This window comes from Hyaena hyaena, unplaced genomic scaffold, assembly GCF_003009895.1.
Source record: "Hyaena hyaena isolate Hyena2069 unplaced genomic scaffold, ASM300989v1 scaffold_405, whole genome shotgun sequence".
In the NCBI taxonomy this organism is placed as follows: domain Eukaryota; kingdom Metazoa; phylum Chordata; class Mammalia; order Carnivora; family Hyaenidae; genus Hyaena; species Hyaena hyaena.
Genome location: NW_024081039.1, coordinates 590,290 through 618,259, shown reverse-complemented (window position 1 = coordinate 618,259; position 27,970 = coordinate 590,290). Strand labels below are relative to the sequence as shown.

General features: G+C 46.1%; 2 protein-coding genes across 6 annotated transcripts in view; one reads left to right on the top strand and one right to left on the bottom strand.

Annotated features, from left to right (window-relative positions):
* The window catches only part of SERAC1 (serine active site containing 1), an 83,715-nt gene extending 73,974 nt beyond the window's left edge, over nt 1-9,741 (top strand). For 3 of the 4 annotated variants that reach the window (XM_039252085.1, XM_039252084.1, XM_039252086.1), the window contains one exon: nt 89-1,349. In XM_039252085.1, coding sequence (XP_039108016.1) covers nt 89-225 — 137 coding nt within the window. In that variant the 3' untranslated portion in view covers nt 226-1,349. Of the gene's footprint in view, nt 1-88; nt 1,350-9,274 lie in introns of those variants that run through there. The other variant, XR_005531716.1, reaches the window with a different exon arrangement.
* SYNJ2 (synaptojanin 2) overlaps nt 8,891-27,970 on the bottom strand; it is a 103,632-nt gene continuing 84,552 nt past the window's right edge. The window contains exons 17-27 of one of the 2 annotated variants that reach the window (XM_039252082.1): nt 27,789-27,945; nt 26,775-26,892; nt 23,347-23,565; nt 23,149-23,227; nt 22,408-22,576; nt 21,821-21,994; nt 19,043-19,177; nt 17,525-17,637; nt 16,334-16,442; nt 13,887-14,038; nt 8,891-12,392 (exon numbers count right to left, since the gene is read on the bottom strand). In XM_039252082.1, the coding sequence (XP_039108013.1) occupies nt 11,655-12,392; nt 13,887-14,038; nt 16,334-16,442; nt 17,525-17,637; nt 19,043-19,177; nt 21,821-21,994; nt 22,408-22,576; nt 23,149-23,227; nt 23,347-23,565; nt 26,775-26,892; nt 27,789-27,945 (2,163 nt within the window). In that variant the 3' untranslated portion in view covers nt 8,891-11,654. The remainder of the gene's footprint in view (nt 12,393-13,886; nt 14,039-16,333; nt 16,443-17,524; nt 17,638-19,042; nt 19,178-21,820; nt 21,995-22,407; nt 22,577-23,148; nt 23,228-23,346; nt 23,566-26,774; nt 26,893-27,788; nt 27,946-27,970) is intronic. The other variant, XM_039252083.1, reaches the window with a different exon arrangement.

Sequence of the window (27,970 nt, the reverse complement as noted above, 5' to 3'; positions counted from 1 at the left end):
ATTTGGAACTACCCGATTTGTCCTCATTTGGCATTGACAGGGGAAGCCTGTATTTTTGCTTAGATTTTGACATTTTCGTTTTCTTCAGATTTAGGCATTGGAGATCTAATTCCTGTGGACGTTGACCATTTGAACATTTGTAAGCCAAAGAAAAAGGATGCTTTTTTATACCAGCGTACCTTACAATTCATCTGTGAAACGTTAGCCAAAGATCTTGAAGACTGACCTTTACCTTCCCATTTTGCAAGAAACTTGGGTGTTCTCTTTCTCTTTTTAAGCTGTAAGCAATCATGCAAATATAGTCCCTATGGCATCCCTGTGGTTTGAGGCACGTTGCAGGCAACAGAATATTGTTCTCAGTTCATGCACTGAAAAGCACAAACCTAAAGTGGCAATCAAAGAATGAAGGGCTAAACTGGATTCTTTTGATTTAAAGGAGATTCTGTGTGTGCTAGCTTAGTTTTTGCGGTGTTGGCCCTGGTGCAGGGAGCAAGCTGCTATGGACAGAAAATGCCTTGTGTCGTCTGTGACTGTCCCCAGTTCATGCTTCATGCTAGGAGCAGCACTGATGGTTTCTGAAGGGAGAGCAATCAGTACCTTCCATGAAAATGCCATTTAGAGAGTACCTAGCTAGAGATGAGACTGAACTATGGAATATAACATATAGAATATAAAGACTTTTTGTTCTGGGTTTCCATGTGCTGTAAATTGCTAAAAAATATATCCGTGTAAACCTTTGTCTAACGCTGTCAGACCTGTTGTCATCCATGGGCAGTTCCTTAAAAGTTTTTAGTTTCATAATGCCAGGAATAACTAATTCTCTTTTTAAAAGACTTGTAGCCTCTAATAATTCTTTCCAGATTGCAGCTACCTACACGTGTAATTTTTCCCAGGTAAGGATAAAGTTGATAATCTATTCTTGATCAGAGTATGAAATAAAACTATTCTAAGGCATTATATATATCAGCAGTACTTGGTACAAACATTCTCTGATTCTCTTTAGCTGATACCTTTCTTTAATGCTCATTTGAAAGTTGCATCGATTGACCTTGAGCATGTAAGAAAAATGAAATCATACTGATGACTTAATAACAGCATGAAGATAGAAATCACATACCATAATAGTCACCTCTTGAAATATAGAGTTCATTGATTTTTAGTGTATATGCAGAGTTATACGACCCTCCTCACTAATTTCAGAACATTTGCTCGTCCCCCAAATGAACTCTATACCCATTAGCAATCACTGCTCACCTCCTTTTCCCTTCAGCTCCTGCCAAACACTAATCTACTTCTTCTCTCTATGGATTTGCATATCATGGACATTTCATATAAATGGAATCATACAATGTGTGGCCTCTGTGTCTGGCTTCTTAGCATAATGTATTCAAGGTTCATTTATGATGTATCATGTATCAGTACTTCATTCCTCTTTATGGTAAAATAATCTTCAATTGTGTGGAGATATACATTTGTTTATGTATTCATTGGCTGATGAATATTTAGGTTCTTTTCATTTTTTGGCTATTATGAATAATTCTGGAAACATTTATGTGGACATGTTTTCCATTCTCTTAGATATAAGAAGTGGAATTGCTGGGTCCTTTTAAAGCTATCTTTAGCATTTTGAAGATGATAGACATTTGTGGAATGGGATAATCAAAGCTAAGACTATAGAGTATAGCATCTGAGGTAAACTGAGGTCATCAGTAAACCCTCTTAACATTTAATTATGCACCAACCTCACAAGTGACTTAACCATGTTTTATTTTGTAGGTACAGTGACTATAAGTATTAGCTAACAATAGGAAGCTAAGGGAGATCTGTTTGCAGATCTTAAAAGCTGCAGCCTGAGGCTCAGACTTCTCATGTAGCACACATCTAGAGCCTCCATGGAGACTGGGGAGGCAAATGGAGCCATATCTGCATTCTCCCTCTGGCCCATTCTGAATCCCTGGGGTCTCCCTGGGAGAACCTTGTGCAAGTCTTGTGCCCTGGCTTTTGTGGCTGCTATCCAGGGAATGCTCCCCTCAATTGCTTGGCTCTGGTGGCCAGCAGGGCTTGTGTTTGCAGGTCCCTCAGGACTGTAACAAACACAGAAACCAGTCAGGGCTCAGCACAGGCAGAACCCCCATCTCGCAGTCTTCCCCTAGAAAAAGTCTACTTTTATACTTTAAAAGTCCAGCTTCCAATCAGCCTACATCTAGGTACTGACAGGTCCTCCCCTTTGTAACATTGACAAGTTTTGGCAGATCCTCAACTGGTGGCAGATCCTAAGAATAAAGAAGGTGGTTTGGACAGTCATAAAGGTTTGAGAGAGAATCAAGAGCTCAGCAGACTGAATGACAAGTTTCATCTCCTAAACAAGACCACTCTGTCAAGACTGGGAGAAGTGGCTATTTCATCTAATGTACAGAAACCAGAAGAGCGTGTTGAGGAAAATGAATAAACAGGAATATAGAAGATAAAACTTGAGAAACAGACCTTAATAAGATGAAGATAAGTGACTGACCTGATAAAGAGTTCAAATTAATGAAGATTTTCACCAAAGTCAGAAGTATAATGCATGAGCAAAGTGAGAATTTCAACAAAGACAGAAAATGTAAGCAAGTACCAAACAAATCATAGAGCTGGAAAATGCAGTAAGAAACTGAAAATTTCAATAGAGTGTTTCAATGACAAGATTAGATAGTGTTGGAAGAAAGAATGAACAAACACAAAGATGGCAGTGGAATTCATCCAGTCAGAGGAACAAAATGAAAAAGAGTGCTAATAGCTGAAGGGGCTTATGGGATACCATCAAGCCCAACAATATTTGGATTATAGGGCTCTTTGAAGGAAAAGAGAAAGGGATAATAGCTTATTCAAAGAAATAATGGCTGAATTTTTCCCCAACCAGGAAGCCCAGAGAGTACCAAAAGATGAATCCAAATACATCCACACCAAGTCACATTACGGTTAAATTAAAGATCATAGAATCTTAAGAATAGCAAGAGAAAAACGGTTATGCACAAGAGAACCCTAGAATACTGTTAGCAACTTTTTCAGCAGAAACTTTGCAGGGCAGAAGGGGGTGGCATAATATATTCAAAGTACTGAAAGAAAAAAATTGGCAACAAAGAATACTCTACCTGGCAAAGTTCTTTGGAATTGAAGAAGAGCTAAAGAATTTTCCAGACAAGCAAAAACTGAAGGAGTTCATCACTAGACCAGCCTTACATGAAATAAGGGAATCCTTTAAGCTGAATTGAAAGGATGCTAATTAGAAACAGGAAGACATATGAACATATAAATCTCACTGGTAAGGGTAAATATGTAATTAACTTCAGAACACCCTAATGTGGTAATAGTGGTGGATAAATCAATTATAAATCTAGTATGAAGGTTAAAAGACAAATGTACTAAACTATAAGTACAATAATTTGTTAATCGATGGACAAGGTAAAAATATGTAATTTTTTACATCAAAAAAATAAAATGGGAGGAGTAAAAACAGCTTTAGTAGGCATTTGAACTTGTTTAAATAAACTTATAAATATATTTTATGTAAGCATCATGGTAACCTCAATGCAAAAAGTTACAGTAAATACACAAAAGAGAAAGCAAAAAGAAAACAATTAGTTTAGACATGGACTTATTGCTATCTTAACAATTACTTTAAATATAAATGGACTGAATTCTCCAATCAAAAGAGTCATTGAATGGATTGGAAAAAGCCAAAACTATATGCTGCTTAATAAGACACTCACTTCAGCTTTAAGGACACACACACAGACTGAAAGTGAGGAGATGGAAAGAGATATCCCATGCAAATGGAAACCAGAAAGCAGGGGTAGCTGTATTTATATCAGACAAAATAGACTTAAAGCTAAAGACTGTAATAAGGGACGAAGGTAAAAGGGTGTATCCAACAGAGAATATAACATTTGTAAATATTTGCATACCCAACGTAGCACCTAAATATATGAACAAATATCAACACGTTGAAGAGTGAAATGCATAGCAATATCATAATAGCTGGGACTTCAGTACCCTGCTTTGCAATAGGATATACATCATACAGAAAATCAATAAACATTGGACTTAAATGACATGTTAGACCAGATGGACTTAACAGATACTTACAGAACATTCCATCCAACGGTAGCAGAATACACATTGTTCTCAAGTGCACACAGAACATTCTCCAGATTAGGTCATACATTAGGCCACAAAACAAGTCAATAAATTTAAGACTGAAATCTTATCAAGCACCTTTACTGACCACAGTGGTGTGAAACTAGAAATCAATGAAAAGAATAAAACTGGAAAATTCACAAATATGTAGAGATTAAACAACATGCAACTGAATAAGCAGTGGGTCAAAGAAGAAATCAATGAAAAAATACCTTGAGATGAAATGGAAATACAACATACCAAAACTTAAGGGATGTAGCAAAAGCAGTTCTAAGAGGGAAATTTATAGCAACAAATCACTACAGTAAGAAAAAAGATTTCAAACCACCACCTTTATATCTTAAGTAACTAGAAAAAAAACAAAAATATTAACATTTCCTTTTGAGGAGAATGCCTGTTGCCAACAATTTTATGTAACATTGTGCTAAATCTTCTAGCCAGCTCTAGAAGGCAAGAAAATGGCATAAAAAGGTACAGGGATGGGAAAGCAAGAAACAAAACGTGTTTGTAGATGATATGCTTGTCTACATAGAAAGTCCATAAGAATCTAGAGAGACCATATTTTATCAGTTTTAAGACACATTAAAAATTGTTTTAACATCTGTAATTGGGCTGCATCTCACAATGGATGAACAGTCGTAATTAAGTTGGAAGCCTGTCTTATCCGTTCCAGCGGCTACCCCAAAACATCAGAGACTGGGTGGCTTATAAACAACAAACTTCTATTCTCACAGTTCCGGAGGCTGGATGTCCACGATCATGGCATCAACATGGGCATGTTCTAGTAAAACACCTTTTTGTAGCTCATAGCTGGCACTTTCTTGCTGTGTCCTCACATGTGGAGAGGGTGAGAGGTCTCTTTTATAAAAATTCTAATCCAAGAGCGCCTGGGCAGCTCAGTCAGTTAAGCATCTGACTCTTGATTTCAGCTCAGGTCATAATCTCATGGTTCTGGAGATTAAGCCCCATGTGTACCCAGGAGGTAGAATTCTCTCTCTCACAAAATAAATAAACTTAAAAAAAAAAACCTCTAATCTCATTCGGGAAGGCTCCACCCTCATGACCTAAGGCACCTCTCCAAAGATCCCCACCTCCTAATGCCATCATCTTTAGGGGTTAAGATTTATCTCAACATATGAATTTTGGGGAGACACAAACATTCAGGCCATAACACCTTCTTAAGAATAATAGTGTATATATATGGTATATCTTATAATGGTATGGTACTGCATGGTATATGGGTGGTGTGTTAGGTATACTGAAATACAGTAAATTGTTAGAATTTTATGAGAGTTTATTAAGTACACCAGCCAAAAATAGCAAATGGATTTTAAAGTAAGGATTGTTAGATATAATCATGGTATTAAGGTTATAAAAATGTTATTTAGAGATACATATTGGAAGTATTTAGGAGTCAAATGTCATGATAGCACAGTTGCTTTAAAATATTTCAATTTTTTTTTAATTTTTTTTTTAATGTTTTATTTATTTCTAGGAGAGAGACAGAGAGAGAGACAGCGCGAGCAGGGGAGGGTCAGAGAGAGAGGGAGTCACAGACTGAAACAGGCTCCAGGCTCTGAGCTGGCAGCACAGAGCCCGACGCGGGGCTCGAACCCACGAACCGCGAGATCATGACCTAAGCGAAAGTTGGACACTTAACCGACTAAGCCACCCAGGCGCCCCTGCTTTAAAATATTTCAAAAGACCCCATCTCTCTCTGCCCCTCCCCCTCTCAAAAGTAAACATTAAAAATTTAAAAAAGGGGGGCACACCTGGGTGGCTCAGTTGGTTAAGTCTCTAACTTTGGCTTGGGTTATGATCTTGTGGTTTGTGAGTTCGAGCCCTGCGTTGGGCTCTGTGCTGACAGTTCAGAGCCTGGATCCTGCTTTGGATTTTGTGTCTCCCTCTCTCTCTGTCCCTCTCCCCACTCAAAACTAAACATTAAAAATTTTTAAAAATATATTTCAAAAGAAAAATATAAAGCAAATATAGCAAAGTGTTTACTATGAAATCTTGGTGACAGACATATGAAGGTTCAAACTATTCCCTCTATTTTCATATATATGGGGGAGAGGGAGAGAGGCAAACCATGAGAGACTCTTGAATGCTGAGAACAGACTGAGGACTGATGGGTGTGGGGGGCAGGGGGGAGATGGGCATGGAGGAGGACACTTGTGGGGATGAGCACTGGGTGTTATATGGAAACGAACTTGACAATAAACTATTTGTAAAAATTAAAATTAAAAAAATTAAAAAATAGAAATAACTAAACATAACTAAATATATAAACTTGTTTAACAAGTTTAAAACTTTGTGAAACACTGAAATCCTTAAAAGAATACATTATGCTCCTAGGTTGAAGAATCAGTATTGTAAAAATGTCTATTCTAGTCCATGCGTTTTCAGTAAAAAATTCCAATAGTTTTTATTTTAATGGGACTTGATAAATTGCTTCTAAAATTTACATGGACTTGCAAAGAGTCAAGAAAAGCCAAGACAGCCTCAAGAAAAACAATGAGGTAGGAGGGCTTGTTTTGCCAGTTATCAAAGTTAAATAAAATTAACATAGTATTGGCACAGAGATCAACAAGTAGGCTGGTGGGCACAGAACAGACGGCCCAAGGAGAAGAAGAAATGGGAGAATGAGGAGCACAGGGTAACCTCCCCCTTAGAGAGGCATCTGTTCAACTAGTCACAATTACCAAAGGCAATCATTCAACATGTGTAGAGAATGACCAAAAGACAGCAGATTGAGGGTGGCCACCTGAGCGGCTCAGCTCAGTTGCTTAATAAGTGTTTGACTTTGGCTCAGGTCTTGTGGTTTGTGAGTTTGAGTCCTGCATCAGGCTCTCTGCTGTCAGTGGAAAGCCTGCTTCAGATCCTCTCTCTCCATCTCATTACCCATCCTGCTCATGTTCTCTCTCTCAAAAATGAATAAACATTATATAAAAAAAATTAAGAAGCATTAATTCAATAAAACTAAGGGATCTTGGTAAGAATAATGGGACGCTGCATTGGAGAACTAGAGCCTGCACCCATCCCCTTAATCACCCTTCCTGGGTCTGCCTTGCAGAAAGACCTGTTCCATTTGGGATACAGAGGAATTGGCATCGCAAATCTCTCACTCTCTCTCTCTCTCTCTCTCTCTCTCTCTCTCTCTCTCCCTCCCTCCCTCCCTCCCTCTCCCCTCCTTCTCTCTCACACACAGAAATTTTGTATCCTACTACTAAAAAAATGTTTACTCTGCATTGATGAACACACTTCAAAAACGAATACTGCACTTGACCACAGAGCAAGCCTTGATAAATTTTAAGAACTAGGGGAGCCTGGGTGGCTCAGTCGGTTAAATGTCCGACTTCAGCTCAGGTCACGATCCCACGGTTTGTGGGTTCGAACCCCGCATCAGGCTCTGCTGACAGCTCAGAGCCTAGAGCCTGCTTCAGATTCTGTGTCTCCCTCTCTCTCTGACCCTTCCCTGCTCATGCTGTCTCTCTCTCAGAAATAAAAAAACATTAAAAAATGTAAAAAAAAAAAGGGGGGGGGTAATAGAAAAATACAAAATTAAAGAGTCAAATTACAGATAACTTGAAGTGAATGAAAAATGTTTAAAAAAATCAACAGAAAAAATGAAATTGCCTATATAAATCCCAATGTTATTTGAAAATGTCAATAAAATTTAATAACCCTGAGAAACCTAATTAGAGGAAACAAGGGAAATGGTTACTTAATAAATGGTACATACTGTATAACTATCCTTCAGCAAGGTGATGCTGGCCCCCTACCTCACTCCATTTATAAACTATATTCCAAGATGCTTTGAACACTTGCTATTAGCCTGGACAAACCCTGCAATCCTAACAATCTAACACACAGATTTATGTAGGTATAAAATCCTAAACAGTCATTTATGGTCCACTGAAATGTTTTCCCATCAGCTAACATCTTTTCCATGTATACAGACCCACTTTGCTATTTGTCAAATTCTTAATTCTCTCCTCTCAAATCTTCCTTGACCTCTGTTCACAATTAATCACTTCTATCATTTGTATTCTCCTACCTCACTGAGATAGAGGTTTTTATACAGTTTGTCCTGTATGAGAGTGAGTTTCAAATCTCTCTGCCACTACCTTGGAAAAGGCAGGCACTGTAACCAGCTGTTTCCTTCCTCCCTACCCGAGTCACAGAGCTGTGTGTTCAGATGAAATGAATTCAATATCGTACTTGCTGGTCAGGAGGGACTGGCCAGCTTTACTATTTTGAGATGGTCAGTATATTCCTGTCATGAAAATCATCTGAAAACATTTATATTTAGTGTGGTAATTAGCTAAGAACAAACCCGGACAGAACTTAGTTTGCTCCCTTTTTCTTGCATCTACACAACAATGTACTCAAATCAACCTAGCAGTCTAAGGTTTGGGAAGTTGCTATGAGATCCTATAGGAAGAGAATTCTTGCATCTCTCAAGTCTTCTAGATAATGCAGTATGAAGTTATTACATATAGTATTGGCAGTGATCCCTGTTGGCAACATTCAAGTCATAAATTCTTAACCATATTATGAGTTTGAGGCTTTTTTAATGTAATGAGATGGTTGAAAAAGGAACCAAGACCCAAACTCAGAGGAGTAACTAGTAATCACATTTCATCCAAAAGAGAAGGCTAGCCAAAAAAAATATCCCTTATTTCTCGCCATACCTGCAAAGAAACAAGCCAAATTAAAAAACAAAATATTTAATAGGCATTTTTTACAATTGCAGTACAAATTATCACTTCAAACATTACAGGGTTTTTATTAATCACTAGTCACCCAATAATTTTTGCAGCTTTCTGAGAAATTGCTTCATTCTAAAGTGAATATTTTAGCACATTACTTTGCTTGTACTTCTGTGTATCAGGAGAATTTTATTGTATCTTGAGTTCAACAACTTTAAACTTTCACAGGAATTGCTTGGGCAGATGTCCTAATTTCAGTCATTTACTGGAACAAACTTTAAAAATAGGCAAGAAATCAGAGAAGATTATGCTGGAAAAGTTATTATATAACTGGGGTCACAGAGACACTGCTGCATTGTAAAGTCTGTGCCTCAAATCCTCTGCAGTGGCCTGTACCGTCTTACAGAGCAGTAACGAAGAAACTGCACGGCCTTTATGGGAGCAGAGAAGGACCGAAAATAAAAAACCCACAGGAAGAAATCCCCAGGGTGGTGGCTGCTCATTGTCCAGATTATTCAACCAACTCTGCCGTGAACCTGGGAAACCTACAAACTCAAAGCACTGATCTAAAAAATAAATAAGGCAACTCCAATTGTCCTTTTTTTTTTTTAAAGAGAACATTGGTGTGTGAACCTTACCTATGATCGCCTCAAAATTCAGTCTACGGTATTCACTAAATTTGAACATCTCATCACATAATATTTGTTCAATTCTTTATGTTAAACTACTGACAATTTTTCTTGTGATCTGCCTCCTGAGGGCAAAAGAATTCTGTGTTGATACTTCCTGTCAGACTCTTAAGAGCTACCTATGTGATGAGCACCTTTCTGAATTAAACTTCTGTTCTCTGTTGCACTTATGACTACTTGCATCTAGAATAAAAAGGAAACCTGAAAATTAGGTCAATTTCCAGCACTGCAAGTCACTGCTGTGATATATACACCTATTTTCAAATTTACCTCCTTTTTGGTGGGAAAAAGAGGTGACAGAGGAAAGAACATTTGAGTTAAGAAGTCTTTGATTCCATTCCCAATTTTATCCTTAGTTGCAAAGTGATTCCTGGCAAATCATTTAACTTCTCTGGGCCGCTGACCCATCTTGTGTTCTTTCTTCCCCTAACTCTTCAAGAATGATATTGTTTACTTGTGTGTATGAGAGGTAACAGGACATAAAGTACTGACTACAGAAAGTGTTCTCATCAGCGAAGGCCAGAAACACCACCTCTTACCGCTGGTAAGCTACATGTATGCTCTGTTTATCTCCGGGGGTCACTAATACCTCTCTCTCTTACTAGTTTTCAGATGAAATTGTGGTTTTGCTTTTGTTTTGAGCACCAAATTTAAGTAATCTGCAGTGTATCCTGATAGTGGTAATGAGAAATAATTCTGAAAGCCCAGAGGTAAAAAGAGAGTGGTATCCCCCAGACAGGATGAATATCGCCATCCTAACCATGAGCATTTAGTGCAGGAATTCTCCGGTCACATTAGGGATAATACAGAATCACTGCTGTAGGAGTCTAGGGCATTAAAAACTCCTAAATATGGTATGCGGCACACTAAGATTTCACCAGTGAATTTCTTGTTACCAAAAATATGGTATCTGCTCTAAATGGATTCTATGCCTTATAACCTTATTCTTAAAATGTAAATTAATACGGTGATACTGTTCTAAATGACGGACTAGGGCAAGAAGTGGTGTTGCAAATGTATAGAAAAATGTATAGGCAAAAACAATAAACCTAATAGATAGATAAGCAAACCCAAAAATGCTGCCCTGGGGTTTCTTATCGGACAGGGGCATTCTCCTTCCTGAAGCCACAGGCAGACAGACGGGCTAAAATACATATTCATAATGTAACGAGGACCAGTATCCTGTGCCAGTATGGGGTTTCACGGTGTGTGCTTTTACTTGGTATGGAATGTAAGGGGAGAAAGAAGCCACCAGGCTTCCTCTCTTAGGGAAGAGCCAGTACATAAAAACCAGCTTAACTTGTACACGGGGGCTCAAGACTGTAGTGCTGTACGCGGCAGGCACTATCCAGACACGATGCAGGAAGGAGTCTGCAGCCAGTTTCAGATCAGAGTAAGCAAATGGGATGTGCTTCTGACCCCAGACAGTGTAGGACACCATCTCCCACGTGATCAAGGTCAGTTTACATGTATATAAATAAACACAAGGGCTCACAGGAATGTATAGTCTAGCTATTTGGTTGATCTATTGGGGGCGTCCAACTCTTACTATTATTATTTTTTATAACCTGGTATCAGCAGGCCAGGTATACAGCTCTCAGTGGTCCCAGCCACCTTTCAGTTTTATAGCTCAACCTTCAGGTGTTTCACCGTGAAGTTATTCCCAATATCTGTAAGATACAAACAAGAATTTTAAAAACCCCACATACATAAATTGAAAAACCACTTAAAATCCACCGAGAGCGCGCATCTTGGACATGATCAGCTAGATTCCCTTTCCTCAAGTCCACACGCTGACTCTAACCAGATTCTAGGAAACTAAAATGCACACGTCTGCAATAAAACGTGTTGGTGGCTGAACGATCATCTTGTTGAATAATAGACACAATTTCTGTGACCTACACAAGAGCGACAGAAGGACAACTGTGTTTTCAGTGTGCCTTTAAATAGAGGTCTCTTTTGAGCCGCTGGGGGTGGGGGGCAGTGGTGAGGCCAAGGCTCGGGGCTGCGCCCTGGAGAGATGCCGCGGGGAGGAAGGCACTCGTCCTCCGGGAGAGCTGCCGTCCACGCGTCCTGCTCACGTTTCCGCCAGCGGGTCAAACACCTGCAGCACTGTCCGCTTGTCCTGGTCACTGACGGACGCCCAGTGACCCACGTCGTTCGGCCGGTGCTCCAGCGGCGGGTCGGCGGCGGCCGAGGCCCTGATTTGCAGCGGGGCTGTGTGCGCTCTCCCAAGGCTCCCGGTCCCGGCGTCCACTGGGTCAGAGCTCTTGGAAAGCCAGGCACTCTTCAACAGGTGAGAGTCGTGGAGAAGGCTCCAGAAGGGATCCTGGTAATCACCAAGAAGGGAGGTGGCCTCTGGCTGCGTCTCCTTGGTGCCATCCGCCTGGCTGCCTGCAGCAGGCGAAGGGCCAGGACAAGCCGGCTGGGGAAAACACATGCCCTGGTCAGGCGGGGGTGCCTGGGGACTGTCACTGCTGCTGCACGTGAGGCCCTGGAGAAGCTGGCTGTTGCTCTGGAGCACCTGCAGGTGGAAGGCCGCGGGGGCCGACTTCTTCCTCCTCGGGGGGGCCTGGGGCACAGGGGGTAGAGCCTCCAGAGGGGGCGGCGGGGCGGCTCCAGCCGCAGGAGGGGCGGCATCGGGCGCCGGCTTCCCCCTGCTGGGCCTCCTCTCGGTCTCCTTCCCGGGCTGAAGTGTTCTGGGTTTGGGGACAGGAGGGACGGCTGCTAGAGGAGGGGTTTCCAGGCTGGTCTCCGGGGGCCCGATGGTAAAATGGACAGTTTGTTGCCCACACTGTTCTTCTGGCGACTCGGGCTGAGAAAAGGCAGGACAGAGAGCGAACGTCAGTAAGAGGACAGCGCCAGGGGTGGGGGGTGGGGGGGGGCAGGAATCCACACCCAGACGCGGTCGGTCCGCAGGGGAATGGGGATGGGGTTGAGCGGACATTCCAGCAAACTCAAGATCTGAGAATGTCTGGGATGCGGAAAGGTAACCAGATACAACACGGCACAGGAGAAACATTAACCAAGCGCCAGCAGGTCCGATGAAATACGGGAAGCTTCAGCACCAGGGCCACACAAGGGTTTTATTTTATTTTTTCCTGGTACCTTAGGAAATGGGGTTATGCTCTTCCTTGATTAAAAGCAAATCTCCAAAAATACACACGATCTTTTCTGAGGCCACGGCTTTGAAAATTCAGGCTGAAGGAACATCGTCACGGCATTCAGCTACCTGAAGGGCTAACGGATCAGCTTGCTCCTTAAATCTTGGATATTTAAACACAGAAGATGGAGAATTTCACACGGGGGCATCACTTCCTTGCTCTGATTCAAAACGATCACAGAACAACTGCACGGAGCCAAAGGAAGCTTCCATACCGCAGGGGCTGTTGGCACTGTCTGTATCAGCCCGGTCTCTGGCTCTTTAGAAAACAAACTGCAAAATCCACCCCTTCTCCACCAGCCTTTTACTGTAACCCCTGTGCAGTGGCCTGAGAAAAGGAACCCATTTCTGCCCTGGCTTTCCAGAGACAAGACAGAGCAGGGACAGGGAAATGAAGAGGAAAGGGGTCTGCTCCGGAAGGAGGCCCGGCAGATGGTCAGATGTGACCCGCAAGCAGAGAGGCAGATGGATGCCGAAAGCACAGAGCAAGCGCCAAGCTCACAAGGCACACTTTCCACGGGTGGAAAAGCAGCGGCCGCCCCGGAATGACCAGCCGAGGGATTACCCGGGTCTCATTACTAGAACACCGAGATCAAACGGCAGATCCAGATGTGTCTACGGGTGCCAGTCTTTGGGCTGCGACTGTCCTGACAAACTCATGTCTCTGAAGCAGCAAGCGAGGCTGAGAAGCTTGAGAGTGAGAGCAGAACACAATCTGCAAGAAAAGTGGCAAGAGAAGCGGTCGAAGCCCCAGTGTCCGAGCCGCCCACGAGCTCGTCAACACCGCTGGTGCAGGGACCCGTTGTCAGTTTTCTGGCGCAAACCAAATCTGGACGTGTGCAACCCCGTGCACACGACACAGATGTACACGAGCAGGAAACACGGGAGCCCTTGGAGGGGCGCATCCCATGGCGGCTCCATCTGGGGGCTGAAACGGAACATTTAGGGAGCCTGGCACCTCCAAGCTGCTCCGCTGCAGGGACAAACCCGGGCCTTTTCTGCTCAGCTAGAGCCAAAGGCGCGGTGGGGACGTGAAGGAGGAAGCGACGGCCAAGCAGGTTCCTCGCGGACGGGGCCGTGTCTGGGAATCCTCTAAGCAGACGCTGGAGCCACTCGGGAGGAAGGGACTTCGCTCCAGGCTCTTACCTTTCCTGTCCTCCGCAAGGTTGGCTTCTTGATGGCAGGAGCCCTGGGTGCGGGCCGACGGGGCAAGAGCGGGGCCACCGCCACGGGGGGCTCTGGTTTGGAAGCCCCTTGGTCCCTCAGGGCTGTGGCATTTAGGGCTTCTCCGGGGACGCCTGAAACACACAGTCGTAGGGACAGTGATGTGGGCAGGACAGGGCACTTCACTGCACGATTAGTAGGTAGATGGTCTGCTACCTTCTAACCCTAATTTACTCAGGCGATGTATTTCCTTTTTTTTCTAAAAACAAAAAAATCTTGGGGGGGGGTGTCAGGACCGACCAGCGAGGTCTACCCCCCAGTCTCTCCTGTTCACCTTCTCGCCAGAGAGGGTCTTCATGGGGGGATCAGTGAGGCCCAGACATCACATGCAAAGTTTTATGGTACGTGTGTTTCCCTCAAGGGAGGTAATCCGAAACTTCTCAAAATCTCCACAGGGCCCACGACCAAGGAAACGTTAAGATTTTGAACCTCAAACCTCTCCTAACCGCCATATTCATAGAACTTTTTTAAAAAGCTTTTTGGGGCGCCTGGGTGGCTCAGTCAGTTAAGCATCCAACTTCAGCTCAGGTCATGATCTCACAGTTTGTGGGTTCGAGCCCTGCATTGTGCTCTGCTCTCAGCACAGAGCCTGCTTCGGATTCTCTGTCTCCATCTCTCCCTACCCCTTCCTCTCTCTCTCTCAAAAACAAAAAAACATTTATTAAAAAAAGTCGTTTTATTGAGATATAATTCACATGCCATGAAATTCATCCTTTTCAGAATATAATTTAGTATTCTGTTTCTCAAGTATATTCCTAGAGTTGTACAAATATCACCACCATCTAATTCCAGAACATTCTCATTACTGCAAAAAGGAACCCTGTCCCCACTAGCAGTCACCCCCACCCACGCCCTCCCCAACTCTTGGGAATTACTAATAACTTTCTGTCTGTGTAGATTTGCCTATTCTGGACACTTTGTATAAATGGAATCACACAATATAAAGCCTTTTGTGTTTAGCTTCTTTCATTCAGCATAATATTGGTAAGATGTACTCATGATAAAGCACATATATGAGTGCTTTTCTATGGCTGAATAACATTCTGCTATATGGTTACACTACATCTACCCACTCATCAGCTGATGATCATGTGGGTGGTTACATCCGTACAATTATTATTATGATTATGATTTGAGAGAGACAGAGAGCGTGCGCACACCAGCAGGGGAGAGGGCAGAAGGAGAGACAGGGAGAATTCCAAGCAGGCTCCATGCTCAGCACAGACCCTGACATGGGCCTCATTCCATGACCCTGGGATCACGACCTGAGCCGAAACCAAGAGGGACATTCAACTGACTGAACTACCCGGTGCTTCCTAATTTTATTACTCTTTTTAATAAAAAAGAAACCACTCGTGATAGTTATCCTACAGCAATGTTTCTTGACCTCTTAATTCATGCCCTCCTTTTTTTTTATTTATTTATTTATTTATTTTTTTTTTACAAATAGTTTATTGTCAAATTAGTTTCTACATAACACTCAGTGCTCATCCCCAAAGAATTCATGCCCTCCTTAACTGTTACTTGGGATTGCAAGGAAGGTACATACCCTGACTAAAAGTAAGCAGACAGCTAGGCCTGGGCACCACCCCCCAGAGGTCACGGTCCCCCCTCTCCAAAAAACAAGAAACAAAAAATATTAGTATCAGCAATTTCGAATGCATGGTGGAGATCCCAAGTTAAAATATGATTAACATGAGTTTCAAGGGAAATAGCAACGCCAAAAAATTAATAGGCAGTTTGGTGGAGAAAAGGTCCCTGCCAGACAGTAAAGAACCTATCCTTGCTAGTGATTTAAAAAGTAGGTTTTATGCCTGAAATAGGGATGCATCCCCTACCTATCTCTTTTTACGGAGCCAGCCCAATGAGTCAGTGCCTGGGGCCATTACCCTTTTCTAAAATTCTTTGTTAATTTCAGTCTCTCCCTTAAAGTACTTCTTAATAATCTTGGGGTTATTTCCATATACTTACTGAACTTTAAATATATATATTCTAGGGGCACCTGGGTGGCTCAGTTGGTTAAGTGTCTAACTCTTGATTTCAGCTCAGGTCATGCTCTCACGGTTCGTGGGTTCAAGCCCTGCATCAGACTCCATGCTGACAGTGTGGAGCCTGCTTGGGATTCTCTTTCTCCCTCTCTCTCTCTCTGCCCCTCCACGCACGTGTGCTCTTTCCCAAAATAAATAAAATAAATACATAATTTTAAATGGACAATAAAATTTAGTGGTGGAATTTTATCAAATATTGATGAAGGGTGCTTCCACTTGATACTGCATCCAGAAAGAAAGAAGTTACCTTCTCTTCTAGGTCCCTTTTAGTAGGAAGAGGCAGAGAAAAGACCAGCAGCAGAACCCCAGGGGACCACTCACCCCCTCTGGCTTCCAGCAGACATCGGATAGCTGCTTCTGCCTCCTGGGCATTGGTGGTTTTGATCTGCTTGACATTGTAGGGTTTACTTATCCCCGTCCTGGCTTTGGGCTTCAGGACAGAATCAGGAAGAAAAGCAACGTGAACACAGGCAGGCAAACAGACTCACCCGGTACGCTCCCTGCCCGCTGATCTGTTCACAAGCATGAGGCGTGCAGGGCTCCATCCGATGGCGGTTAAAACACAGACTCCAATCCAGACCCCTTCCCTCAAGCCCCTGTCCCCCCCGGATACTCTCAGACTGACAGGAATGCAGTAGTACTCAGAGCTGACAAAGCCTCCTTTCCCAAGCCTGGTGGTTATAGGTCTTCACAATGTGGATAAGCCACCATCTACTTCATTAACTGGGTAAAAGCCAGAAAGAGTCAACAGAAGCCACTTTTCTTACAGCTCAGCACGATTTTTGACACACCTTCCAGATACATGTTTTCTCCAAAGTACTCTTTCCGCCTCTTCACCCAAACCTCTGGGTGGCCACTGACACCTACGTTCACTACCATCAACTACTGAGGCCTGGCCACCCTTCCCCCGGCTGTCACACGTGACACCTGGCCCAGCCCTGCACCCTCCGGGACAGTCTGCCTCCGCCCAGCACCCCGGCTTCACCTCCCTTGCTCTATTCCACTGACCTCCACCTACTGTCTTCCTGAGCAGCTCACTGCCATCTTCTGGAACTTTCCACCTGTACAATCCTCCCTGCTGTTATCACTGGCATTCCCCTGCTGTGCTATTTAGGCCCCGTTACCTCTTCTCGCAAGACAACTGATCAGAATTTCTCCTATTCTGCCCTCTACCAAGCACTGCTCTATATACACCAAGGTCCACGTCGAGCCTCGAAAGGGAGAGAAGCAGGTGAGTCTGGAAACAGTCTCACCATGTGGGACACATGGGATGTTTTTCATCAAAGGTGATTTTCTCTCTGACCCTCTGATGACCATTTAAAGCCCTACCAAAGGCATGCTACTGAGTTACGGGTTTGGGAGAGAGCTGGCAGAGGGTAAAGAGGTGCCAGTCTATGTATTCACGGAGGAGGTGATCCCGCATGACCTCAGGGGCTGACGAGCCACGGGGCAGACCCCTTGGGTTGGAAGCGCTGGCCCACTTCGCTTTGGGCAGGACAGGAAATAACTCACCGCGTGCTGGGGCGCTCCGGGTAGCAGTTTTGCCGTCTGCAAAATCGAGTACTGCCCGTGGGTGCCGGAGGAGATGGACACGTCCGAAGCTGACTTTTTCACCATTAAACCAGCTGTGAAAACCAACGAGGCAGAGTCCCCATCTCAGTGAGGCCGCCGGCTGCTTTGCGGGCATCTCCCAGCCAGTCGGGGGCAAGACCAACCACAGAGGCTCGCAGGGTGCGGGCCCGCGCTGGGCATTCACAGAGTCGGTAACTCACTCACTCTCTCCTTTGATTCTCAAGCAGTTTGTGACTAATTCTCTGGCGAAGTATTATTTGAACACAGATTTTAATCTAACATCCTGGGGGGGGAGGTTCAAATCTGATAGAAAAGCCAATTCATTTTTGAGTGGTTTAAAACACACTGCAGTTATTAGGACCCAATTTAAAAAATGGTTTGGACAAAAATCTAAAAAAACAAATCCCAAAGCAGGGGAATACATGATATTAAATTACACTTACGGTCACTCAGAAATCATGTCTTAGGACGTTTAATGACATAGACGTCAGGACGAAAGACCAATGACCAAACAAAATGGATGCCAAGTTTGTGAAAAAATAAAGAATAACTGCAAGTAGGTATAGACATACATAATTAGAGAAAGGCTGGAAATCTTGTGATTAACCATCGTTATCTATAGACAGTCGAGTGAATTTTAAAAAGTTTTGTATTTATCTATTTCAGTAAAATTTCTGCAAAATGACACAAATTTTATTTTACTTATTTAGTATTTTATTCTATGAGTGTTAGAAAAGTAAAGAATACACATAAAAAGTCACATGCTTCTGGCTCACCATCCATTACTATGGTGACATAAGCCAAGATGAACGCAAATGGAAAATAAAGCCTGAGGAAAATCTCTGTGTCTGACTGTCACACGTTTTGGGGTGGGGACAGAAGTAAACAGCAGAGGTAAAACAGAAAGTGCTCAAAAGCACGTCACAAATCTCTTCTCAGGTTGTTGAGGAAAAAGCTGGAGGGCCAAGCACCGGTTCTGGAGGAGAGGAAGAGGTGTGCTTTCCTCGGCGCGTGGCCTGGGCCCGCAGAAGCCAGGACGCCCGGTGTGAGGTGGCCCTGAGGTCGCCTGGAGTGTGGGGCATCTGCGCTTACTGCAACCCTGGGAAGCAAGGAGAGGGCGGGTGCGGACAGAAGGCCGCCTCTGCAGGCATGGGGAAGAAGGTACCGGAAGGTCCTTGCTCGGGGGTTGCCTCAACTTTCCATTCTCTACCGTCTCAAACAGAAAGCACCTTAAAGCAAACCACAGCCACAGGGGGGTGAACAGCTTTGTAAAGGATTCACAGTTTGCCCTGAGAAACACGACCACCTCTGACACCAAGACAAAAAGGAGCCTGAGGAGGGGAAGGCGCTGGGGACCGGGGTGAGGCAGCAGCGGACTCAGAGGGAGGTGCTGAGGAGCAGGCCACAGGCAGTTATTCCCAGCAGGCACGGCGTAAGCCCAAAGCAGCAAAGTCTTACTTGGAGGGGGGGGTCTCTGCGGCGGGTGAGGAGGCCGAGGCCTCGTGGGGACCGACAGAGACCTGCTTGGAGAACGGTGGCGCAAGTCCCCGACTGCTTCCAGCTCCTGCGTGAGCTCCGCCAGGTCGGCATCATCTGGAGGACATGGTGGAACGTGGGTGAGGGGAGTTGGGGCTCAGACTCGGGTCTGTGCCGGGCTGATCGTGCAGGAGGGCTTCCTGAGGACCGGGGACCCTTCTCTGCTGGCGTGAGGGCCTGGGGTGGGGGAGGGTCACCCAGTGCCTGCTTGGAACGTGAGATATGAGCAATAGACAAGACATCTTGTCCAGACGCAAGAGACATGGAAATATTTCCAAGTGTAGGTGCCTTTCCTTCTGAAATAATGAAGGAGGCTCTCACACAGAATAGAGGAGACAACAGAAGACCAGAGCCCGTTGGTTTGAGCTCCTCACTCTAGCACAGGACAGCTGTCTGGGGAGCCGGGATTGCTCTCCGCCTCGGCCATCCTGGGACAAGCTCCTCATGTGGAGAATCCCTGCTCACCCATCAAGCTCCAAGTACCGCAGCCCCACCGCCAGCTACTTCACAGGTGTTCACACTCCTCCTTGCCCTGCAAATGCCTTCAAAGGCTAAGAGGGGCGTGAGGAGGTGACTGCTTCGGTTTTAGTACCTATACACGTATTACACATAAGTTCCGGACACTTTCAGATCTTGTTTCCCACACTACAACGCAGTCCAGTTAATTTCATTTTGGCTCAGACACTCCACCCCTCACATTTCCAACAGCTCAAACCCATGGATGCTTGAGGTTGGAGCTGGGGAGAAGCAGATTTCTCCTACTGGGAATGCCTGACCACCCACAGTGTTGAGGATGTGCCCTCTTGATGCCCACACGGTCCCACGCAGCTCTGATAAGTTTTTCAAAAAATTTTTAAACGTTTATTTATTTTTGAGAGATAAGAGACAGAACACAAGCAGGGGAGGGGCAGAGAGAGAAGGAGACACAGAATCTGAAGCAGGTTCCAGGCTCGGGGCTGTCGGCACAGAGCCCAACGTGGGGCTCGAACTCACAAACTGCAAGATCATGACGTGAGCTGAAGTCAGACATTTAACTGACTGAGCCCCCCAAGATGCCCCTGATCTGCTAACTTTTCATTCAAGGAGGCCTTTATGCTCATACACGCCCTCCCCTTTGGAGGCTTCCTCAATGATGGCCACTCCTGGAGAAAGGGACCACTTCCTGTCTGAAGAGCATGCCCCTTCAGCCACTTCTGCTCCGGGGCAGGAGCCCTCCGGATGTGCAATGCATAGAACCACCTCGATGCACAAAGTCTGCTGCTTGCGTATCAGGCAGTAGTCCTCAAACCCAGCCGTGTGCCTCAGTCACCTGGGAGCTTTGAGAGATGCCAGATTTCCAGGGTCCCAGCCCGCCCACCCCTGCCAAACCCACAGCTCCCTGGCGGGCTCAGCAACCTGGAAGTTTACCAGCTCCCAACGGTTCAGGGCAGAGAGACTACCAGCCAACTTTGGGGCTACTGTGCAAAGGGGCTTTGGGGTGTCTGCACCTCTCTTGGCAAATTACCTCCCCTGCGAGGCATCCCAATCACTTTGACCCTGTTCTGTATTCTCAGTCCCAGCTCACAGGGTCCTGGACCCATCGGGCACAGCTGTCCTCCAGTGTGGGGGGGGGGGGGACAGCGACCGACAGCTAGAAGGTACCTGTGGCTGCGGGTGATCCTACTGACAGTGAGGCTGGAGCACGGAGTACCCTGCCTCCCAGCCCACGTAACACCGGAGGGTTTTTCAACTTATAAGCGCCATCAGACTAGATAACCTACGGCCTTGCAGTTCAATCTGTGGGACTTTCAGTCTCTCTCAGCTGAAGGCTAAAATGACAGAATGATGCTAATTATCATGTGGCTGTGCAATAAAGTATTATGTGAATGTAACCACACACCGCACTCAGGACCTAGATACTGTACGGACCTAGAGAGCATCTTGCTAAGGGAAATAAATCAGACATAGAAAGACAAATACCATATGATTTCACTTATATGGGGAATCTAAAAGACAAAACAAGCGACAGCAAGAGAAAAACACCCCAGAAACTGACTAATACGTATGGAAAACTGGCGGTTGATTGGGGTGGGTGAGGGGGGACGGGCAAAATAGGTGAAGGGGATGAAGAGGTACAACCCTCCACTTAGAAAATAAGTCAGGCACAGAGATGAAAAGTATAGCATGGGGAATATAGTAACATTGTTTTAACATTACACGCGACAGATGGTAACTAGACTCACTATGGTGAGTATTGTGTAATGTACGGAACTGCTTGAGTCACCATGTTGTGCGCCTGAAATGAACGTAATATTGTCTAGCAACTATACTTTTTTTGCAGTCAGTTATACTTCAATAAAAAAAATGGCTATGTCTCCTATGGGATTGAAACAGAAAAGTTTTGGAGAGGAGAAGCAAAATTACAAATGTAAAAAAAAAATGCCTGTGGCCATTTAAATATATAGAGGAAACAGGAATGAACATAAATCTGGCGTGTTATAAGGATACCAGGTGTAAAAAATATATAGAAAAATAAATAAAAAATAAGAAGCACTAGAGAAAATCAGTGCAGTGGTGGCTGGATACTGGCCCTGAGCCCCGTTCCACCACTGCTAGGATTTGTCGTTTCAGCCCTTTCGTGGGTGTGGGCACTTGATTGGTGGCATCATTCAATGCCCTGCTGTGAGGGAAAGAGCGAACTCAATGCCAGGGCCAAGCTACCTTTGTAGGTCGGGTGCTGCTTCTTTTTATTGAGTCCCGGTGACCTGCTGGCAGACACTGCAGCTGCGTAGCCGGGGACTTCGGAAGGGCTGTCTCCTGACATCTCACCGTCTGAGACCACGGGCTGACATAGCTCATCCACCAGATAGTCTTCGTCATCTTCAAGAATGTCCCCTTGGGGAAGGAAACGTCACAGCACACAATTAGGGTGACTGGCACAGCCTCTCAGAAGTGGGTCTGTTTCAACATCCGGGCTTGTGGCTCCGCATCAGGCTGCCTGCAGCCCACGTCAGCAGGTGCGGGACCCCTACCCCATCCACACGGGAGACAGGGGACCAAGCCCACGGCCCAGGCAGCCTCAGAACCACGGTTTTCAAGGTCGTTCGGGACGACCGCACGTCCCACTTACCGGTTCACACCATCACCCCGAGGCAATGTGGAATAACACGCTTGCACCTCAAGGACCCTCGGGAACCTTTATGGGCGGGGTGTTAGAAGCGGGTCCTGAAAACCTCACGCTGGCTGCCGGAATGTCTGGCCCGCCCACCTCACCACAGCTGCCAAGAAGTCTTGCAGGGACTACTCACCCTCTGACTCATAGTCCAGACTGGTGAAGTCAAAGTTTTCCTCCAGCAAGCAGGAATTGGCGGTTGGAGACACGGACGCCATGCTGTCCCGCTTCCGGATGATCTCCTCCTGCCAACCTTTCAGCCAGTCCTTGGTCTTTGGTCTGATCTTCACCGCTCTGCCCTTCACCTGTGAGGACAGGGCGACCAGCCGAGAGCAGAGACGTCAGAACCACTCTCTTTCCCTTCAAACGTTCTCTCGCTCAAACTCCTGCATCAGGAGCAGGCCAGTCTTCCAGTTTTACCAAGAAAAATTGAGGGTCCAGACCTCAGGCACGATCAGCACGGCTCATATACGGTCCAAATAAAAGTTGAATTATCATCTTTGGCTTTTCGTTCTGTGTGAATGTCAAACTGGGAAATTACCAAAATGGAAACCACCTGTATGTGGCATGTTCCGAAATACACGGAGAGGACTGCAAAGCTCTCCCTCGTGCAGGTGCGAGCCGAGACAGACCCGGGGACTCAGCAGGATCTAGGCTCGAGGACTTGCTCTTTCTCCCGGATTCTGCAAGTGGCCAGGGACGCACATTAGGTCCCTCACTGAGGATACCACAAATAGATACCGGAAGGAAGACTACTAGCTCCTGTGGTGCCCACATCTGGAAACATAGGTGAGGAGATCCCAGGACCACGTGAAAGCACAAGAAAACCCTTGGGAGTGAGCAGCCCCTGCTCCACAGGCGACCAAGCATGACTCACCTTCATACCGTCCACATCCAGGACGCTGAGAGCCGAGTGACTGTCCGCAAAAGTCACCAGCATCTGCCCTTGGTTGATCCTGGAATAAATGAGATGTGCTAAGTCAATGCCAAGTGCAATGCGACAGCTCAGCCGGGTTCTGGCCGGCGTGTACGTGACATGCACGTGGGACCCTGCGCCAGCCAGGGCAGCACTTACCTGACCAGAACAATGGTCCCGTAATTGCCCAAAGTCTGCATCAGCTCTGTGCGCACATCCTCAGGAAACTCGTTTTTCTCTTCTAAGGTTGGTGACTGAAGGTTGACTATGACGGTGGCATCCAGGGGGCCCTGGATAGAGGACACTTCCTGGAACACCTTCTCCCGAGCACCCACGTCGACTTCTTGCACTTCCACCTCCACGATCGCCAGCACGGGTCTGCGTTAGACACGAAGGGAGATAGGTACCAGTTAACAGGCCGAGCAGCTCCTGCCCCCACAGCCCCACCGTCAACAGGGACATCAACAACCCAGGAGTGTGGCCCCAGCAGAATGCCTGCGGCCCGGCTCTCCTGTCCTGGGGTTTCAGACTCTATCTTTGCCCAATCTTAGCGTTGTCTTGGCATTTTTACCTACGAATGATTTAGAGGAAACAGTGCCAGCCACTAGCAAAGATTTTTTACATGGCTTTCACCAGTACTGACAAGGATGGCGGCAGGTGCGAATTCTCCCCTTGCTAGGGATTCGAGCTCTTTGGAGGGCGACTTGGCAACTGGTATTAAGAATCTCAAAAATGCTGGGGCGCCTGGGTGGCTCAGTTGGATAAGCATCTGACTTCGGTTCAGGTCATGATCTCATGGTTCGTGGGTTCGAGCCCCACGTCGGGCTCTGTGCTGACAGCTCAGAGCCTGGATCCTGCTTCCGATTTTGTGTCTCCCTCTTTCTCTGCCCCTCTCCTGCTTGTAATGTGTGTCTCTCCCTCAAAAATAAAGAAACCTAAAAATTAAAAAAAAAAAACAAGAATCTCAAAAATGTTCACCTCTTTTGATCTAGTAATTTCAATTCTAGGACTCTGTTCTAAGAAAATGACCAGAGATTCAGACAAAGATTTACATACAAGCTTGGTTATTACTGCTGATGGGAGGGAAAAGGGGAAATAATCTAACTGTTCCACAAGAGTGAAACAGGTTATGGTGCAGCTGTATGATATTTTATACAACTAATAAGATAATATTGGAGAAGTCTAGTTGACACAAGAAAACAGATTGGCAGGAAATAATGCAATTGTTATTGTTTTTTTTTTGAAAGGTTAGTTTTTATTTATTTATTTTTAATGTTTAATTTTGAGAGAGAGAGAGAGAGAGAAAGAGAGAGAGAACATGAGCAGGGGAGGGGCAGAGAGAGGAGGGAGAGAGAGAATCCCAAGCAGGCTCCACACTGTCCATGCAGAGCCTGACTCCGGGGCTGGACCTCACAAGGGCGCGATCACGATCCGAGCCAAAATCAAGGCTAGACGCTTAATCAGCTGAGCCACCCAGGCACCCTCAAAATAAAAAGTTTAATTAAAAATGATTAATGTAGTAAGTTAGAAGGCAAAATGGCAAGTCTGCATAACATAATCCCGATTTTCTTACATGCATTTACATGCCAAAAAGCATGTCTATGCATGAGCATGCACCACACACAGGTTAACATTTTGGTGTAAAGTCTAACATGCCCAGAAAACACAGACACCACACGACAAACCACTGCAGACACAGAACCAAGGAGGATTTGATTATTTATGTAGGTCCCCTAACTGTAAGTGAGATGCCCTGATTCTGTAATTAGAAAGATCGATAAATGTCTAAGACGCATCTCTAACCACCACGGCCAGAACTGTAGCTCCCCGCATCCAGCTGAGCGAAGGCCACTCCATCCTCGCGGTTGCTTAGGCCGAACCCTGGGGTCCTCCCCAAATCCTCTCTCTCTCTCTCTCTCTCTCTCTTCCCCTCTCTCTCTCCCTCTCTCTCTCACACACACACACACACACACACACACACACACACACACACACGCCATCCAATCCCACAGGCTCCACCACTCGCTTCTTCCCTGGCCCCACTGGACGCTCTTCAGCTGACTGCGTCAACGCCTTGTCATTCAAGCTCAGTAAATCCCAACGTCTCTGGGTGGCCGGCCGGGTTCCACGTGCTCTGCATTTCTTGCCCGTCTCCTGTGACTCCCTCTCCTCTTCCCAGTCCGCCTCTAGCCGGGATCCCTGAATGCTCACTGCCTTGCTCTCCCCCGAGACTCCCAGGGCTCACACTCTCACATCTTTCGGGCCTTGGCTCCATGGCCACCATATCTGAAAGGCCTGCCTTGAACACTGGGTTTAAAGAGCACCAACCCCTTGTCTGACTCTTGCCGTTACTGTTTTCTGTTTCACAGCACTTGTCCGTCTGTCCTCACTGGACAATTCCATGAGAACGTGTTCTTGTCTGTTTTGTTTCCTGCCCGTCCTCAGTGCCAGGAAATGGGTCGTGCATTCAAGGCCCTGCTCCCCGAATATGGTTAAATGAACCGCTTCTAAAGACACTCATTGAACTCGTAAACCTGAAAGTCCTGTATCTGGAGATTTCCAAAGGTTCATTTCCGGGCACGGATTTGCAACAATAGGTTTCTCGAGAATTTAGAACCACCAAAGATGTAGATTTATGGCTGACCAACTGTTCACCACCAACTCTCTCTCCTAATCTGCCTTGTGGAAGTTGAAACTGACAGGCAAGTTCGGCAGCAGCTGTGGGAAGATCAAATCTTTCCTATTTATACCCTCAAACGCCATCCTGTCTCTTCACAGGTGCTCTAGGAGACGGGCCCGGGTGCACACTGAGCTGCCGACCCTGCTGCTGTGTTCCATCCTTAACACAAGACACGCAAGTGCAAACCAACAGCTCAGAGCATTCTCAGAATCCAACACTTAAAAACCCTATGGCATGGGGCACCCAGCTGGCTTAGTCTGTTGAGCATCCAACTTCGGCTCAGGGTGTGATCTCACAATTCGTGGGTTTGAGTCCCGCATCAGGTTCTGCGCTCTCAGCGCTAAGCCTGCTTCGGATCCTCTGTCTCCCTCCTCTTTGCCCACCGCCGCCGGCCCCCCCCCCCCGCCACCCAAGCTTGTGCTCTCTCTCTAATAAACCAACATTTTTAAAAAATTAAGAAAACAAAACGAATGGCATTTGTAATGAAACACACCACCAGTAGGTGAATGGGGAAATTCCACAGACATATTTAGTGGAACCCTGGATAGCAAGTACAAGTGAATGAGCCAGTTCCGTAACACCGACCTGACTGTATCTCAAAGACATTGAGAGACAACAACGCAAGTTGCACAATGACGTCACTTATGGGAATTTAAACGACACAGCAGCACAGCTGCATCTCTGAAATGCTCATCAATGACGTCATTGATATGAGCAACTGCAAAATACTAACCGATTAATTCTCGGTGGTGGGTACATAGCTATTTGTCACACTCCTCCTTATTGTTTGCTGAATTTCACACACATGCACACACGCATTCCGAAGGGGACAACGTGCCCGTCCTCCGTGGGGAGCAACAGACGCCACTCCCGTTGGGAGAATGTGCCGCGGCGGCCACGGCCGTACCTGTGGTCGGATGCCTGCAGTTCCGCTCGGCCGTAGTACTTGAGGGCGCCTGGAGACCAGGAATGTCTGACCATGCTGTCGGCATCCACGTCGTTGTCTAGCAGGTTGAGATCTCCAGCTACTCATGGGATTACGATCAAGAGACCCACACACAACACAACATCGTATCAACATACAGAAAGGTCGACTGTGGAGCCTGGGCCACAGGGGTCTACATCACGGACCACCCTGTCTCAGACTTGTTCCCTCTAACCCGCTCGGCTGGAAGCCACGCCAAGGTGGCCCTGGGGTCAGGGGCAGACAACCTAGGTCGGGTGTCCAGTGCAGCCTCCATCCCCAGGGGACGCACTGAGTGGGGATGCAGGCAGCGGGGTCTCCATCCCTGAGGCCACAGGGTGTCTGCAGCCCTTCCTACAGGAGGAGAAGCAGAGACTAAGACCACGATGATGTCCCTGCCCCTCGATGCACCGGGGGTGTTGTCACAGATGTCCACAGACTGATCTGAACGATGTGGTTCCCTGGCTTCGAAATCTCTACACCCATCTCGTCAGGAAAGCCGAGCTGTTTTACGTAGAGGTGTTCTAAATCAGCCGCCTTTCCCTGCTGGCCAGCGCCAATGCTTCAAAACATACTGGACAGCTAATTGAGAAAACGCTCCCTTCCTGCGTCAGGCTCATGTCGATTTGGAATTGGAGCTTTAAGCAGGTAAGAGTTTGGTTGAGCAAAAAGGGTAGCGCGTGTCGTGGGTAAGGGCACAGACACTGGACGTTAGAGCTGTGGCTTCTCTCCTTGTGGCCCAAGCAGGACAGAAGGCAGACGGGGTGGGGGTGGGGGGAGAGCTGTGATGCAGGGACAGGGAGAGCCAGAGGGGAGCCCCCCAGAGCACAACTTCCAAAGCTGAGGGGCCAACAAGCGGCCTAACTCTCCTGTCGTTCTGGGTTGCCCAGACCGACTTGCCCTCCGTGGTATCACCGTCCCCTCTACCAGCTCTGAAGGTGCACGCGTCCCACGCACCTGTTCTGTCAAAAGGGTGCCTCTTCCTCCACCACAGGACCCTGTCCGTCCAGGCAGGGGTGCGGCACTTGTCGCTCGTGTCATAGGCGGCCGAGCCAACGTCGTACTTGTAAGTAGGTCCAAAATCAATGGTGCCTTCGTGGAAGTCTTTAAAAATCTATTGGGAGAAAAGACCAAGACCA